At 38.9% G+C, this 16596-nt stretch overlaps 1 protein-coding gene across 20 annotated transcripts in view; it reads right to left on the bottom strand.

The window, feature by feature from the left end:
* Positions 1–355: 355 nt before the first annotated feature.
* Positions 356–16596, bottom strand: part of CFAP20DC (CFAP20 domain containing) — a 269629-nt gene continuing 253388 nt past the window's right edge. For 10 of the 20 annotated variants that reach the window (XM_057704976.1, XM_057704983.1, XM_057704985.1 and 7 more), the window contains 2 exons: positions 13569–13663; positions 356–1536 (listed from right to left, as the gene is read on the bottom strand). In XM_057704976.1, coding sequence (XP_057560959.1) covers positions 1424–1536; positions 13569–13663 — 208 coding nt within the window. In that variant the 3' untranslated portion in view covers positions 356–1423. The other 10 variants (XM_057704977.1, XM_057704986.1, XR_009048710.1 and 7 more) reach the window with 9 other exon arrangements.

Raw genomic sequence — 16596 nt, 5'->3', positions numbered from 1 at the left:
TTTTTTTTTTTGCATTTTGTTAAGTATGAAAATCTTGGAGAAATATTCAGTAACAAAGGTATTCTTTGTGAACAACAGGATTAAAAGCTTATCATTTTTTTATCATTCTGCATGCTTTCTGAAGCTGCAGGGTTTTTTTTTTTTTTTTTTTTTGCATTTTGTTAAGTATGAAAATCTTGGAGAAATATTCAGTAACAAAGGTATTCTTTGTGAACAACAGGATTAAAAGCTTATCAGTACCAACATGGTTCTAAATAATGTGTGATCCTTTGAACAGGAACCCATCACTACTCCTGAAAAAAGAGCTCTTATTTCCTCCATCAAGCAACATAAAATGAAATTATACTATTGCCATTAAATCCAACTGTACACCAATAATTTTTCATTTCCAATGGTACTCTTCTTTATTAAAAAATCTTTATTAAGTAACAAAATATGCCAGCTAATATAATAAGTACTTCCTTGAGCTCAATATTTATATACTTGGCATACAATTCCAGGCTGGTCTGCTCGAACTCAGGAAGCACGTGATTTTTTTTCCTTATAATGCAGTGAGCAGAGTTATAGTGACACAGTCCAAATGAAGCCTCCTCCATTTCTCCAGGTCCAAGTCACAGAAGTGGTGAGGTATGTGGGGTGTTCAAATGGGTGACTTCTTATTAAATTTGGATCCATGGAGCTAGATTTGGATCATATGATTAGAATTCAGAGATAATTGGTAAAAAAATTTAAAAAAAACACAGAGCTAAGCAGCTTAAGTTATTAATAATGTTGTGATCTTTGACAAACTCTGGATGAAATATAATGAAATGGAAATAGCGGGGCTGGTACCAATAAAATATGATCATAAAATCTGACTAATTCACAGTAATTCCTTTTTTAAGAATCTAAGGAAAGGTAAATACCGTCTAGGAATATTCTGGTAAAGAAAGTGGAGTAAATAAAAAGTAGCAGTTTAAAAGGTATTCTTCTGACCATCATACTTTATTTTTAATACAAATAGGTAATAAAATAAAAGGTACCCAAATATCTTTTAAACAAGAATACATTTTCTGTATGTCAAGCCATCATTTACAGATTAACACTGCAAAAAATCAGAATAACTCAATTCATTTACATAAAATTATATGAAATAAACAAAATTATATGTAGGATAAGAACCAACAAATAAGAACCAATTCAAAGTCCTAAAATCTTGTCTCTGTATTAATTCCATCACAGTTTCAAAAAAATCACACCCATCTACAAAAAGAAGGTAGGCAGTCTTAATAGTGAACGTTATGTACAAACTAACTTTGTTTCTCTTAGTTACTTTTGATTCCGTGAGCCTGCCCACCACACGCACTGTGATGCCAACTCAGCAGAGTCAGAACTGCTATCCTGCTCCGCCTGGGGTGGCCATTCTTTGCCCTGGAAGGAGGCATTACACCAACTCGTAGTATTTCCCAGTCTGGGGATCAAAGTAACAGTTCAGACATGGGTCATACAGCAGAGTCAGCACTTCCTCATCCTCTTCCACACTCGGGTCTTCTTCACCTGTGGGGAGGGGAACCACAGTCATGTTAGCTGCTGGCCTGGCCTGAAATTCTTAAACTGCAACAGAGAATGGCAAGGAAGCAGGAATCACCATCTCTCCTGGAAGACTGTCCTTATGCGGGCAGGACGTCAGTGCTGGAATGGAGGAGCGCTGTGGATGTGATGACTGTATACTTGCAGTGTAAGAGAAGAAATGGTGATCACAGGGACCAGGTTTGCTATAAAGCACTGGAGAAATGAGTGTGGAGGACTGGCAGGGAGGAGAAAAGATTAAGGAAGAGGGCCAAAGGACTAAAGAGTTATGCTAATTAGGATTAAGGATACTTGAACAGGATTCAAAATTTGATTATCACAGCTCAAGACTTCTTCATGGGCCAGAGCTGCACAAATGTCAAACAATGCAAATTAAATGACATAATAAAGAGCTCAATCCCCATTCATATGACCTAAAAATACCAAATAAACATGAATTAAAATAACGTTTAGAAATATAAGATACACAAAGCATAGAACACATATGGAAAACAATGTCAGATGATCTGTAATTTTATTAGTGGTAGCAAGATCTGTCAAGTTTGCTGGGACGATGAACATGGCTTGATTTTTTTTTTTCCCCCTTGTGACAGCTATTTAGATGGTTTGGATGAAGAGAACACCTACTGCCTAAGTAATTAGCACAGTTTGGTTGGTTTTCAACAAATGGCACAGAATGAAAAACAATGCTTTACTAAGATGTTTCCTGACCACCTTATATGTACCCAGTGTTGTGCTCAATACTTACGTACTTGACGCCATCACCAGCAAGTGAGTGTCTTCGGAGTACTTCTCAAAATCCATGTAATAGGAGCTTGGAGGCTGGGAGGGCAAGACCTCCCTCAGCAGGAGAGGACCAGAGCAGCCTCAGGGGGAGATGAATAAGACAACACTCCTCTCTCTTCTTTAGCACAGGCTCCTGAGGACCAAAACCAAACCAAACCTTCGGGCTGCAAGCTCACCCGGGTCAGTTTTGGAAGGGCTTGCATGGTAGGCATGGGCAGGGCTGGCATAGAATAGAGGCTCTGTAAATACTGAGTGCTTTTTGAAAGGGTAAATCAATGACTGCAAAACAAAAACTGTGATCTTAAGTGTCACTGCCCAGAGGAAGGGAAAGTGATAGTAGTGGTGGTAGTGGAGGTGGAGGTGGAGGTGGTGCCAGGACACCACCTTACCCAGCCAAAATCAGACTAAGCTGGTGTCAGGACAGTGACAAACTGGAGTTAAGGCCAAGGGAGTGGGGACAAAATAGTGGAGGGGGGGTTTTAAACTGTGCCTCAGCCATTCCTCTGCCCATTCTTCTTCTAACCACCAAAAACATTTAACGTGATCCTTGCCTGCCCCAGGCACCAAGTCAGGTGTTGGGGATGTGAGGATATAAGACACAGGCCCTGTTCTCAAGGAGTCTGCAGTGACTTGGGGGAAACAAGAAATCAGCGGACTCTCCTGTGAGTTGCATGCAGTGCTAGCAGTTCTTAAAATGTGGAGCTTAACAGAAGAATGATTTAATCTGCCTTGCTTAGTAACATCTCAACTAGTAGAAGTCTCGATGGTTTAGAAAGCACTTTCTTATCATAGCTCATTTGACCTTTATGATCCTGTGAAAGAGGCAGGAATTATCGTGCATGTTTCATGGATGAGGGAACCAGGGTCTGCAACCAGGGAACCAAAGGTCACTTGCTGAGTTAGAGGCAGAGTCAGGGGTGAACTTGGGTTTCCAGAGTCTCAGTTCAGTGTTCTTCTGAGCATACCTGCTTGACGTTACTGATAACACAATACTGGTGTAACACATTCAACTGGGAACTATTACGTTACGGGGATTCAAATATGGAAAGTAAAAAACTGTAAAAGTGTCCTACATTTAAAGACGTCAATTTTGGAAACAAAAGAACTTTGATTTCTCATATTTCAAAAACCACTGATAAAAATGAGACAGTCTATGTTGGGGGGCAGAGGCAAATGGCTCAATAAGCCCAAAGGAACTGAGCTTATTAACTCCAGAAAAGGGAAAGCTTGATGGAGGTGACAACAGCCCTCTGGCTTCAAGTATATAAAAGGTGGCAAAGGAGTGCGAAATTAAGATTTTGTGAGGTTCCAAGAGAAAGCAATAGGATCAATGGGTGAACGTTACAAGGAGCCAGATTTTGGCTCAGCACAAGGAAGAATTTTCTAGACATTAGAGCTGACCAGGAAATGGAACGTGGACTCTAGGGAGGGTGAAGCACGGACTGGGGCAATATTTGTGTGAGATTTTGTAGATGAACCCTGTGTAGGACAGGGGGCCAGATCCAATGACCCCTGTGGTGCCTTTGATGAGTTTTTGTGACTCTTGGTTGCAGCGGTTTCTTGCATCCTTGGAATATGACAGGATGTAACTAATGGCCACATTGATAGTGGCAGCTGACCTGAGCACTCTGCACAGTTTCTAATTAAGAACAGGAACTCAGAGAAGGCAGGCTGCCTTTCCTTTATTTTCTACTGTTACCTTAAGAGTGGTCCCTAGGGCCTTGCCTCCACCCTCTTCCTCTAAGTAGGAGAGGGTGGGAATGCTTTTCAGGTGGCTATTTCATATTGAAGATGATCCCCTTTTGGTCACTTCTGCCATCAAAGGAGAGTGTGCACATCCTTTACTTTCAGATATGTAGTCCATCATCCCTTTCATACTGGGGCTTCAGAGAACAGAACAAAATCAGTTGATCAATAAGTAACCACTGTGCGCTTGCTGTGTGATGGAGCAGCCTGGTTATGGATGAGACAGTCTAATTGTACATGTGACATTCACATATGAAACAAAAAAAGCTAGCAAAGATTATGAGGAGTTAAACTGGGAGTGGCTAAGAGCACCCCTGGGCTCTAGAATCCAACCACCCTGGGGATGGGAGTGCCGCTGTTCACCACCCGCGTGCCCTTAGGCTGGTAACAGGGTATTTACCTCACTGAACCTTTGTTTGCTCATTTATAAAATGGGAATAACACTATTTCATAGGGCTTTGTGGACTAAGTTGGACACTGGATAATATGCATAGCACAGAGCACGCAGTAGTTGTTCCATAAATGACCATTACTAAGAATAATAATACAATAAATAATAAACTATAGGCTATAGCTTTTTTAGTAACTCAGAACAGCACTGATAAAGCTTAAGTATCCAGAAAAGACTTCACAGAGATAGGCAGCATGACATTTAGACAAGGAAGTCAGATAGATCTGGGTCCAAATCCCATTTCTACCATTTCACAGCTGTGAGACATTGAGAACGTTCACTACTCAGCCTCACTTTCCTCCTATGTAAAGTAAGGATAGAAACCGTACTTGTTAGAGTACCTATGAGAACTAAATAAGATAACACTCAGCACACACACAGTGAGTACTCAGCAAATGTTATAATCATTATGGAAAATGTAAGATTTCTGAGTTAGCCACGAGGGGGCTATGTTCATTTATACCTCACTCCCTACCCCAAAACCATATCTTTTTGATTTTTTTACTACTAAAAAAAAAAAGGTTTCAATGAAACACAAAGCCCCCTACTAGTTTTATACAGGATATTATAATTAATTCCTCTTTAAATAAAAAGTTCCTATACCAAAAATCATATATTTTTCAAAAAAGTAGCACTAATTTTTTTTCATCAGGTATGATATTAAAACCACATATTACTGAGGTACATAATTATAAGTCAAATGATCTCAAAGACCTGCCAACTAACGTTTTGTTTTTACTGCATCAACACATTGGGGGAAATTCTGACCTCTGGCACATAAGAGTTATATGTTATATAATTGTTTAGTGCATCTGTGCTTGTACTTTCCAAAAAGATAAAATTTTAAGCTGGTGTTATTAAATTAGAAAACTCAATACATTTTACAACTAGTCAGGAATCTTTCAAGATGAAAATAACTGTTGTAATGGGCCATGGGTCTTTATCATCCAACTGCAAAGGGATCAAGGTGGATCCAATTCATTAGCAAAGGTTTGGCTACATAATGCATGCAAACTGAAGCATTTGTTCCAATACATATCGCTATAGAACTGGAACTTCATGCATTATAACCATGGGAATAAGGCAGGCTCTGTGGTTTTTAGTACTAAAGCTTTAAATGGGTGAATTTTACCTACCAACAATGACATTCATACAAAAATTGGGTGATATTATGTATAATTTTATATTTAAATAAGTGCTTTAAACTTGCATAAAAGGTTTTGTTTTCATTATAACTTAATTTTCAAAGCCTCCAACGTACATCACTTTGCCTCTGTAATCTCTACGTAATGAAATTATAACATTGTTAAGCAATTACCACTATGATGTCAAGCAATGGGAAATGTTTTGAAAGGTAATTATTGCGCATGGGTATGGGGTAATTTTCAATTACATTCTCGGATAGTGCCGAGTTTGTTTTTCTCCCAAATGCTAAATTGCTCTATTTAAAGACTGGCTACAGGAACTCTAAAAGGACAAATTAACAAATAAAGCAATTTTCTGCTACCAGACTAAGAGCATCTGGACAGGGGTCCAAATTACATTTTTACTCTTCTTCACATAATAAAGCCATTTCTAGTGAAATAAAATTGCCTTTCAGATAATAATCTATTTACAAACTTTCAGCTTCATCTACTTTGAAACTGGGTAACAGCAATAACAGAAGAAAAACCAGTGGAGCAAGACCAAACACAGCAACATTAGCTGCCCTCCCTTTGGTTAGATCAGTGCGAGCAAATAATTCCTCCAGTTCACCTTTTGAAAATCAATTAATATAAATGCTTAATTATCTATATTTAATGCATTTTAACTGTAGGTAACAGAAAACCTATATGCATTAGCTCAGTCCTCAAGCTTGAAAATAAATGATGTGGCACCAGTTAATCAGATTTAAAATCTCTGAATCAAGACACTGTACTTGATTTTCGATTTTCTGACGCTGCCATCTGGAATTTTTTTTACAAGTTAATGCATTTCCTCTCCTTATAGATCTTGAGACCTGATTGACTGTATTTTTATGTGCATACTAATACACTATTGTTTAAACAATTCAATGGTGAGGGATGACCATTGGGAACAGTCAGCCTTAGGATCAATAAAGATGACATTTTAGATAAGATTCTGCTGAGTACCAGGTGCCTGCAAACTCTTCCACCAACTTATATCACAGTAGGGCAGAATTAACTTGCACTAAAACCAGAGAAAGTGAACTGCTGAGATTTGGTTCTCAGCAAATACGTGCCCTCAAATGGGAAAATGATAAATGACCAACAATGGAATAAAGAGGATGAAAAGGTACTTTCTTCTTTTAGAAAGCTATATTGTTTTTTGGAAGGCAAATGATATGCCAAGATTATAGTTCAGGTTTCATTTAGGAAATAAGTACAACACTCCTTCTGTAAAATCTGGTAATTATATTTTACTTGGAAAATGCCATTTAAAACGACATGTTGAAGATTTTGGATGATTACTTAGGAATTCTTGCAATTTCATTCTTTCCAGGTATTCTCTACCTATAAATGCGATTCAAATGTGTGCTTGTGTATGAAATCATCACGTTATACACCTTAAAATTACATAATGTCATATGTCAATTATATTGCAGTAAAGCTGGGGAAAACCTCACAAAATATAATGTGCACTTATAAATGTGTGACTTACCACTCTGAATGCTTTTTGTTGCATATGAAGGAAAGTACCTAGTCAGACTATCGAGCTCCGAAGCCTACAAAGCCCATAGGGTCTCCAGGGCCTGATTTCAGACAAAGTGGCAACGCTGCAGCCAGGGGGAAATGGATTCCAATTCCAGCAGTGGAAGCTGGGACCATATCCTGGGCCAAGACCCCTTCTGTTGTATGTTTGGGGGTGGTTCTGGAATAGGGGAGAGAGCCTCAGACACCCATCACTGTGTTTACTTCTTTATTGGAGGGTTCACGGAAGTGTATGCCTGAAAAGAAGGCATTTCTTTATACAGTGAGAGCACTGATTGCCCCCATCTAATCACTTCTATGCAGAGAAGACACCCTCCCGGACCCTGATAGCTACATAAGAAAATATTTCCTTGCCCCAAGGTTAATCAGAGACCAAAAGGCAACTAGTTCCTCACAGGGGAAAGGGAAGGACTCTGGATTCAAGGATGTCATACTTGATAGTCTTGTTTTCTCGTGCTTCAATTTATTGTGCTTTTTACAAATTGAAGGTTTGTGGTAACCCTGTGTTGAGCAAGTCCAATGACACCATTTTTCCAATAGCATTTGCTCACTTTGTGTCTCTGTGCCACATTTTGGTAATTCTCAAAATATTTCAAACTTATGCATTATTATTACATTTGTTATGGTGATCTTTGATGTTACTACTACGACCTGCTGAAGGCTCGGATGATGCATTTTTTAGCAATAAAGTACTTTTAAATTAAGATATGTACCTTTTTTTTTGGGATATAATGCTATTGGACACAACAGACAACAGTGTAGTGTAAATACAATCTTTATATGCACTGGGAAATCACTCATTTTATTGTGATATTTGTTTCATTGTGGTGGTCTGTATCAGAACCTGCAATATCAACAAGATATGCCTGAAAATATCAATACTAATGAACCATTTCAGAAACTGAAGGTTGAGGTGGGGGTTCTATGGGTCTAAGGAGAATTCTAAAGAGAGTAGAAAGGCTCAGGAAAGAGAACTACCTAAATTTAAAACACGGCACTGGACATTTTAGCTTTACAGTTCTTACTGACCTAAATAGGAATTCCATGGTCCTATCACAGTGTGGGGCTTAAGGGTGTGGACAGTCCAGTCTGACAGGCCTTGGTCAGTGTCCTGCTCCAACACAGTGGGGCTGTGACTCAGGCTGTGACCTTAACCTCACCCGTACAGTGGGGACACAACATAGCTCTATGCCAGTAAGTGTTAGGAGAAGTCATTGTGAAGTAACGCACAGGAAAACGCGACACAGTGCTGGGCACACAGCAGGTGCTTTATTAATGCTGGCTTCTATTATTACTTTGATTGCCAATATTGCTTTTTTAGGGGAACTTCTCCTTTGCATTTTAAATAAATCTTCAAGATACAGGGAAGATCTAAAAAGTTGACCAGATCATCCTCCTGTTTCCCACAGGCAGAAGATTCACTCATTCTACTCATCAAATATTTATGGAGCGTTTACAATGTCCTAGGTGCCATGTCAAGCACTGTGGGTACCATGGTTGTTCAATGAAGCATAATGTCTGGTGAGATAACTAATAAAACAGATTTTGGAAGACTGCTTTTAGACTCAGAGTATTAAGTAAATGTCAAATAATTGCATGGAGGGAAATGGGACTGTGAAAGGATTCCTCTGTTGGAGCCGGAAAGGTGGCCAGGTTCCCCTCTCTCTGGTTAGCTGTGCGGTGTCATGAGATTTCTATAAGTTCTTTAACAGTAATTTGGATATTACATCTATAAAAGAAGCATCCATTGCCTATATATGTCTCATGGGAGATTAATTAATGCTCATAAAGGAATATCTTCTTTGGCTTTGCTGTACAAAAGGTACAAGAATGTTATTTTTATGAGACTCTGGCAACTCCAAAAGCCCTTCTGAGTGTCTTTCTCACTCAAAATCCATGCAAACTGCAAAAAAGGTTTACAGGCCTGAAGAGAGAGGCTTTATTATTCCATTTTGGAGCTGGTAAGCATGAATAATTTAACGGTCACATCTGTAAAGGAACAAATGTCAAAAACAAATTGACAGCTATTCTTCGAGCAAAGTCTGGTTCATTTTCAAAAGGTCAGTTTGGTAGTTTTCTTGAGTAAGTTCTGAAATCTTAACTTCCCATTTTTACATTTCACACGATTTTTAGTAAGTGTTAAGGGCACCCGTGCCCATGGTAATTGATATTTGGCAAGTATATTATGGCCCAGGAGGAACTGCTGAGAGCTGCCCGTTTCTCCATCCAGTTGAACGGCATGGAACATAGTGCTGTTCCTGCCGGCTACTTGGCTCTGCTGGGAGCTGGGCTGTTCATTTCAAGGCGGAACTGACACACTTGAGACTTTCTGGCCAAGCAGAAACTGGGGCTGTGACACAAATTTGTACTGAATAAAGAAGGGACTCAAGGGCCAGGTGTAACGCATGCATTTACTTTTGTGAGGCTGGGGCAAGTTTTCTAGAATTATGTATTGGTCAGGCCATCTTTCCCTGCTATTAGAACACAGTTATGTCTCTAGCTGCATGGACATATCTTGGCTTCTCCATCTCTGATGGAGATGTGGCGATTTATCACATCACTTCCCTGCTCTAAGGACCAGTGTCCATGTGTAAGATGGGGGTAATAATAGTACCTACATCTCAGTAGGCTATTCTGAGGATTAAAGTGCACATGTAGGCCTGGGTCACTGGAAGATGAAATAAACATTGGCTATTATTACTTTTATCATAGAAGTCTGAAGATGGAAAAGCTTCTTTCCCTGTGAATGAGCCTTCAAAACCACCTTCATATCCCAGTGCAATGGTTCTGCAGAAAGGTGCTTATGTGGAGGAAGCCTTGGTCCACATCCTAACTCTGATTGAGCATTTGACCTTGGGCAAGGTCAAACTGAGGGATCAGTGTTCTTAACTGGTTCATTAGGGCCCCACGGCAGGGTTCTGAGACCATAACTCCCACATCAGCCACAGCAGTTCTGCTTTTAACTCCTTTACTTATTGGGATTCCATATGACATTTCATTTGACACAAAAGTTTTCACTGCTTATAAAGTTTAAGAGTCACTGCATAACGTAACCTATAACTGTTTTAATTGCTAAAATGTATGGGTCTAAGTTCAATACTGTCATTGTCGAATTTTATAAATATACATAATATACCAAAAAAATTGGAATTAGGGGAAAAACTGAAAGTCAGATTTCAATGAATTACCCTGTTTTTTTCTTCCAAGGTTGTTATAAGAAATGATCAATTGAATAACATTTCTCTCCCTCTTTTCCTCCCCTTCTTCCTTCCTGTCTTCCTTCTAATGAGAATCCAGAGTATCTAATATATGCTAAAAATTGCACAGGGTACTAGGGATCTAGGAGTGAGCAAACTGACAGTCTCTGCTTTTAAAAACTCTTAGGTTACCTAGAAAAAAAGACAATAAACAAGAAAATGAGTCATGAGTTACAAACTGTGAAAAGGCTGTGATGAAAAGGCATGAGGTGAGGTGAGAGAGCCTGACCTACTCAGATAAAATCGTCTAGAGAGGCCTTTGATAAGGGGGGCACAGCAACCACCCAGGCCGGGCAGTCCTACACTCCAGTCATCCCGCCCTTCATTCAGCCCCTCTCTCCCTTGGCCTTGCCCTAGATCTGCTCAACATGGTAATTACACCCCTCAGCCACTCACCCCCCTGGCCACTGGTCATTTCTGACAAGTCTGGCTGGGAGGTGGGAAGGGGAGGCAGGTCCAGGGCTGAAACAGGTGACCACAAGTCTGCTTTTTTTTTTTTCCTGAAAGAACTTAGCTACTTAGCCCTTGAAATGTTTTAATTTGTTTTCCTGTAGATTAGGAACTCTCAACAGAAAAGTAAGTTTTCAATTCCTGGTTTTATATATAGTATTTTTTTTGATCAGGTAATTTATTTATTTGGTTTGAAGCAAAAAAAAAAGTTAAAAAATAAAAACAGTGGTTGGGCTCTGGGGCCAGGCTGCTTGGATTCAAATCCCAGCGCTGCCAAATGACTAACCTTTGGCAAATTATTCAAGAGCTTGCTGCTTCAGTTTCTTAAGCCATGAAAAATAACAACTGCATATACAAAAACAGTATCTTCCTTATGGTGCTGCTGTGAGGACTAAATTTTATTTCTACATTCTTTTTTTTAAATTGAAGTATAGTTGATTTACAATGTTGTGTTAGTTTCTGGTATACAGCAAAGTGATTCAGTTATATGCATGAGTATATATATATTCTTTTTCACAGTCCTTTCTATTATAGTTTATTATAAGATATTGGATATAGTTCCCTGTGCTATATAGTAGGACCTTGTTGTTTATCTATTACATATGTAGTAGTGTGTATCTGCTAATCCCAAACTCCTAATTTATCCCTCCCCCGCCACCTTCCCATTTGGTAACCATGTTTGTTTTATATGTCTGTGAGTCTGTTTTTGTTTTATAAATAAGTTCATTGGTGTCATATTTTAGATTCCACATGTAAGTGATATTATGTGATACTTGTCTTTCTCTGTCTGACTTACTTGTGAGGACTAAATGTAACCAGTGAGTACAGTGTCTGGCCTATATTAGGTGCTGAGTTAATGGTATCGTGCAACAGAAACCCAGGAAGAGTCCCAGACTACCCACAACTGTGCCTTCCTTCCCTTCTGAGGATATACACTGCATGCTTGAGCCTATTATTTTTCTTTGACACTTTAGAATAGATGGAAACACTAGCTCAGTATATTGGTAAGTGTATGCTCTGATATCTAAAACTAAGCCAATGACATGTAAAGATTAAGCAAATAGGCAACACTACTTTTTGATGGTTTTAATTAGCTACAAACTATCCAAGCCTATCAGAAGGGGGAAAGGGACAGCAGATGGAAATCTAAGGTGACAGGGAGAAGGGGTGCCAGATCTGGTTAACACGGGCCAGAACATTTCTACAGTGCTCTGAAATGAATTTGTTGATTCGTCCTTGATGCAAGTTCTGTTTACCTTCAACATAATTGAGCCCCTGCTGTCAAAACATCACTTTCCAATGGCGACTTTAAGACATCCTTTCAGCCGCTCATCACTACTATAGATCTTGGGTGCTGTTGCTTAAGGACCACACTCTTGGTTCCTGGGGCTTATTTAGGACACTTAACATAACATATTATTTGTTCCCTCACAGCAAGGTCTCCTCCTGACAGCCAAGATTCTGTTTTTCTGTCATAAGTAATTATAAATGTACACCTCTAAAAAGAGTCTCAATTTGAGGGGCATCATCTATTTCAGACAGTAAATCACAGCGACATCTCCATCCCTTGGGCGGCTAAAAATGCACAACTCAGATGTATGAGCTCTCACTCTGAACTCTCCATACCTGAAGAAAAATGGGATGCTCCATTTTCTCCCAGGGTCAGCTAGGGAAGAAAAAACCTGGGACCTTTGTTGGAGTAATTTATACTGGTTTCAATTCTTTTTTTTTTTTTTTTTTAAACTATAGATATAGAGCTTCCACCTGTATAATCCAACTCGGAAAACTATCTCAGAGTCCCACTCTGGGGTTGTTTGTCACTCCAATTATGCATTTAGGTTTCCCCCACCCTTTCCATCTCAGCCCCTCTGTGTCCACCAAAGGTTCTTTCCTGTTCCTCCTCTACACGCTCCTGATAGTCACATTCCCTGCTCACCGCCAGAAACTAAATGGTTCATCTTTGTGGCTCTCGTCAACAAAAAGAACCCCAGGCAAGTTTCCATTCCTGCTTCCTTCTAATTTTTCCATTACTAATACTACCCATCATAGCTTCGTGCCAGCCTTTGCTTTAATGAAAAGGCTGTATCTTTGTATTAACGAAAACACGGGTCTCCATGATGCTGGAGTATTGGGTCTGCTTTATAATAATACTAACAGCTGGTATTTGGTAGGCACTATTCCAAGTATTTCATATACAGTATATACCTCACTGAATCTTCATGAAAAACTTGCAGGTGGGCACTATTATTAATCTTATTTTACAAAACTGAAATTCATAAAAGTTACACAGCGGGAATTGCTAGAGTTGGAATTCACATGAAGGTCAATCTGACACCAAAGCCATGCTCTTATGCCATAAACTATATTTTGCCCAGGGATTAACCTTCAGGAGAACAAGGACAATTTTTTCTTTTAAATTCCTTTTACTTGCAAAGAACCTATCATCCTATAAAATGAGGCACAGATTACCTCATTTTGGGTCCGTGAGCCTAAGTGATCAGCATTTAATAAAAACAGTGACATCTCAAAGTGACCGATTTTCTCTATTTATAGTGAATTATTTTTGTTTTTTATGCATGGTGTTTTCCCTATTCCCACCTTGAGCGCTCAAGCTTCCAGAAGAACCCTGACGCCGCTCTGCCGGCTGCTGACTGGGAGGAACAATTGGTGGGCTCAGCATAGTTAACCAGTCCCTACAAAGAAAAGAAGACAATACATGAACCATATGCTTGTAACTCCATATATAGATTTTACCTTTCCCCCGGGTTTTTAACTCCCTGGGGCTTCCACAAAGAAACATTTTTCCTCCTTCAGATTTCAGAAAATGAGATGTCCAGAAGTTAATATTCAGTTTTATAAATCAGTAAATCCAGAGCCAATTATTTAACTAACTTGTTGTTCAATAAATACACCAACTAAAAGATGATGATTATTCCTCTCAAAAGTTTATTATTGTTGACCTTCAACTATAGCACAGCTCCTCTCACTTAAGAAAATTATTTCAACAACTCGGAAGAACGGCAGCAGAGACAAAGCTCCTTAGGACCTTTGGATAAGAAAGCCTGACAAAGTCACACATCACATATCATGGATGGTAAGAGTGCGTTTGGTGATTCAAAAGATAGCTCAGTCTTGAAGCTGTCATGGACCAGCCATGATGGTGGGAGCTGGTATGCCTTAACTTGGGGCTTTAGGGAAGGGGAGGGCAAAAGAAGGGAGAGTGAGGTGGGGCCTTGAGTTGTTCAATACTTCCATTCTCCCCGTACAAATGGGGACAAAATCACTCCAGAAATCACCTCCTACATTCCCCGTCCCTCTGCCTCGAACTTCCAACCTCATTTCCCAGTCTCTTTACTTTCCTCCTTTCCCTTCTTTTCCTGTGTCCCTGCTCCCTCTAGCAGATACCTGGGTAGGTGTGATGCGAGTCAGTGATATCCTGAAGACATAAGTCACTGTGTGTTCTACTTCAAGCCTTTCTCATCTGTAAACTTGCTACTGAGCTTCTTCAGGGAAACAGAGCAGGAAGGGGAATATGAAGGATTTTCCAAAATGAATTCTATTTCTTGCATTGAAATCCGCATCCTGTGTCACTGACCTTATTCTTCTCAACGCGAACATGTCCTCATGACCAAAAAATTTCTTTCTAAATTTCTGCATCTCCTGCTGTTTTTATCTACAATGGGAGACAGTTCTGACCAGTAACTAAGAACACTGGCTCTCCAGGCCAATCCTGGCTCCATGTTTCCTAAATGTAAGACCTTAGCCAAGTCACTTACAACATCGCTAAAGCCTTATTTATAAAAAGGAGATAATAATAGTTGCTCCGGAGTTTTGTTGCTAAGATTAAATGAAAAAAAATGGATGAAAACGTTTGGCATGGATCTGGGTACAGAGTTGCACTATCATCTTCATTATAGAAAATGGCTTTACCCACAATGATAAACCAAGGTAGGAAGTGTATTCGATTGGGTTTAAACCACTAAAGGATTGTAGAATGATCTCAAGTCCATACAACAGAGGTTTTCTTTGCAAACCAATTACTATTCTTGTATAAAAAGTATCTTAATGTAAAAAGTACCCAATTCCTATTTGTATTATTTTAAGATACTTTCACTCATTGCTCACCTTAGCTATCACCAGATTATGGCTAGGGAAATAAGCAAAGTGAGCTTGCTGTATAATTGAATTTTATCATAACACATTAGGGACATCAGAAAGGATTTGTCACAGACTTCCAAGCTCATGGGGCATTTTCTGATAAGCACCTTTTATTTAGTTCATTTAATTATAGCAGACCAAAAAATTCCTACATTATAGAAAATTACCAGCCCAGTGACCTCATTACTCAGTAAGAGAGGTGGAGAGCAAGGACAAACAGGAGAAAAATAATGTTATCATATGATGACACCCCCGGCTACAAATTAGAAACTCCATACAATGGCAGTAGTAGCGTCTACTCATGGTCCATGGACATGCAGAAAAATGTAGGTGTTATAAAAGGCAAGACATTACTTCTTAGGCCAATGATTTGGTTAATGCTTTTTCTTCTCAGCAGTTAATTATGGAAAGTACAGTTCTTTTTGTGATTTTGTTTTGTTTTGTTTTAAAGTAATTTCAGATTTATAGAAAAGTTTCAAGAAAAGTACAAAAAACTATATATCCTTCACCCAGACTCTCCAATTTAAACATTTTATCACATTTGCTATCTAGCTATCTATCTATCTATCTATCTACCTACCCACCCACCCATCCATCCATCCATCCATCCATCCATCTCTGTATCTAAACAAGGGTTGGTAAACTATGCCCATGTGCCAGGTCCTTCCCACTGCCTTTTTTTTTGTAAGGCTTACAAACCAAAATTAGTTTTTATATATTTTAATGGTTGAAAACAATTGAAATAGCAATGTTTCATGATACATGAAAGTTATATAAAATTCACATTTCAGTGTCCATTAATAAAATTTTATTGGAATACAGCCATGTTGACCTTTTTATGTATTGTCTATTACAGCTTTTGTGCTATGATGGCAGAGTTAAATATCTGTTATCTGGCCTTTTACAGAAAATGTTTGCTGGCCCCTGATCTATAACCATGAGCTCATATTGATACTAATATAATACCACAGAATCATTTCCTCTTTCCTTTTTCCCTTCTGATACTGGGGAACCAGGCTCCCATTAACCTCAGTCTATCTACATATTTTCTGAAGTACAGAACATGCCAAAAGTAGTTTCAGAAATGCTAAGAAAACAAAACAAAACAACCAATAAAACACCCCAAACCTATTCTCTAGGATTCTCTGTTTATGGTTCCTGTTATCTTTAGTCAAAATACCATGCGCAAAATTTACTTAGGCAAGTTCTTTTTCCTGCCTCTTCAGTGTGGTTATGCTATTCATTTGAAATACATTTAGTGTCATTTGCTTCTGTATGCATTACATTTTAGGTTTTCCTCCCCATTCTTGATTTTTATTACTTATGTTGTTTTGTGTATATAAAATATTAACAGTTCAAAAGTCAGACTTTCACAGAAAAGCATATTCAGTAAGAGTTAGATTTCCCTCATCACTTCAACAACATTCCCATCCACTCCTCTAGAGGTAACCATTTTCATTAGTTCTGG

Source organism: Hippopotamus amphibius, chromosome 13, assembly GCF_030028045.1.
Source record: "Hippopotamus amphibius kiboko isolate mHipAmp2 chromosome 13, mHipAmp2.hap2, whole genome shotgun sequence".
In the NCBI taxonomy this organism is placed as follows: domain Eukaryota; kingdom Metazoa; phylum Chordata; class Mammalia; order Artiodactyla; family Hippopotamidae; genus Hippopotamus; species Hippopotamus amphibius.
The sequence above is the reverse complement of the archived record's forward strand: the minus strand, read 5'-3'. Positions and strand labels throughout refer to the sequence as shown.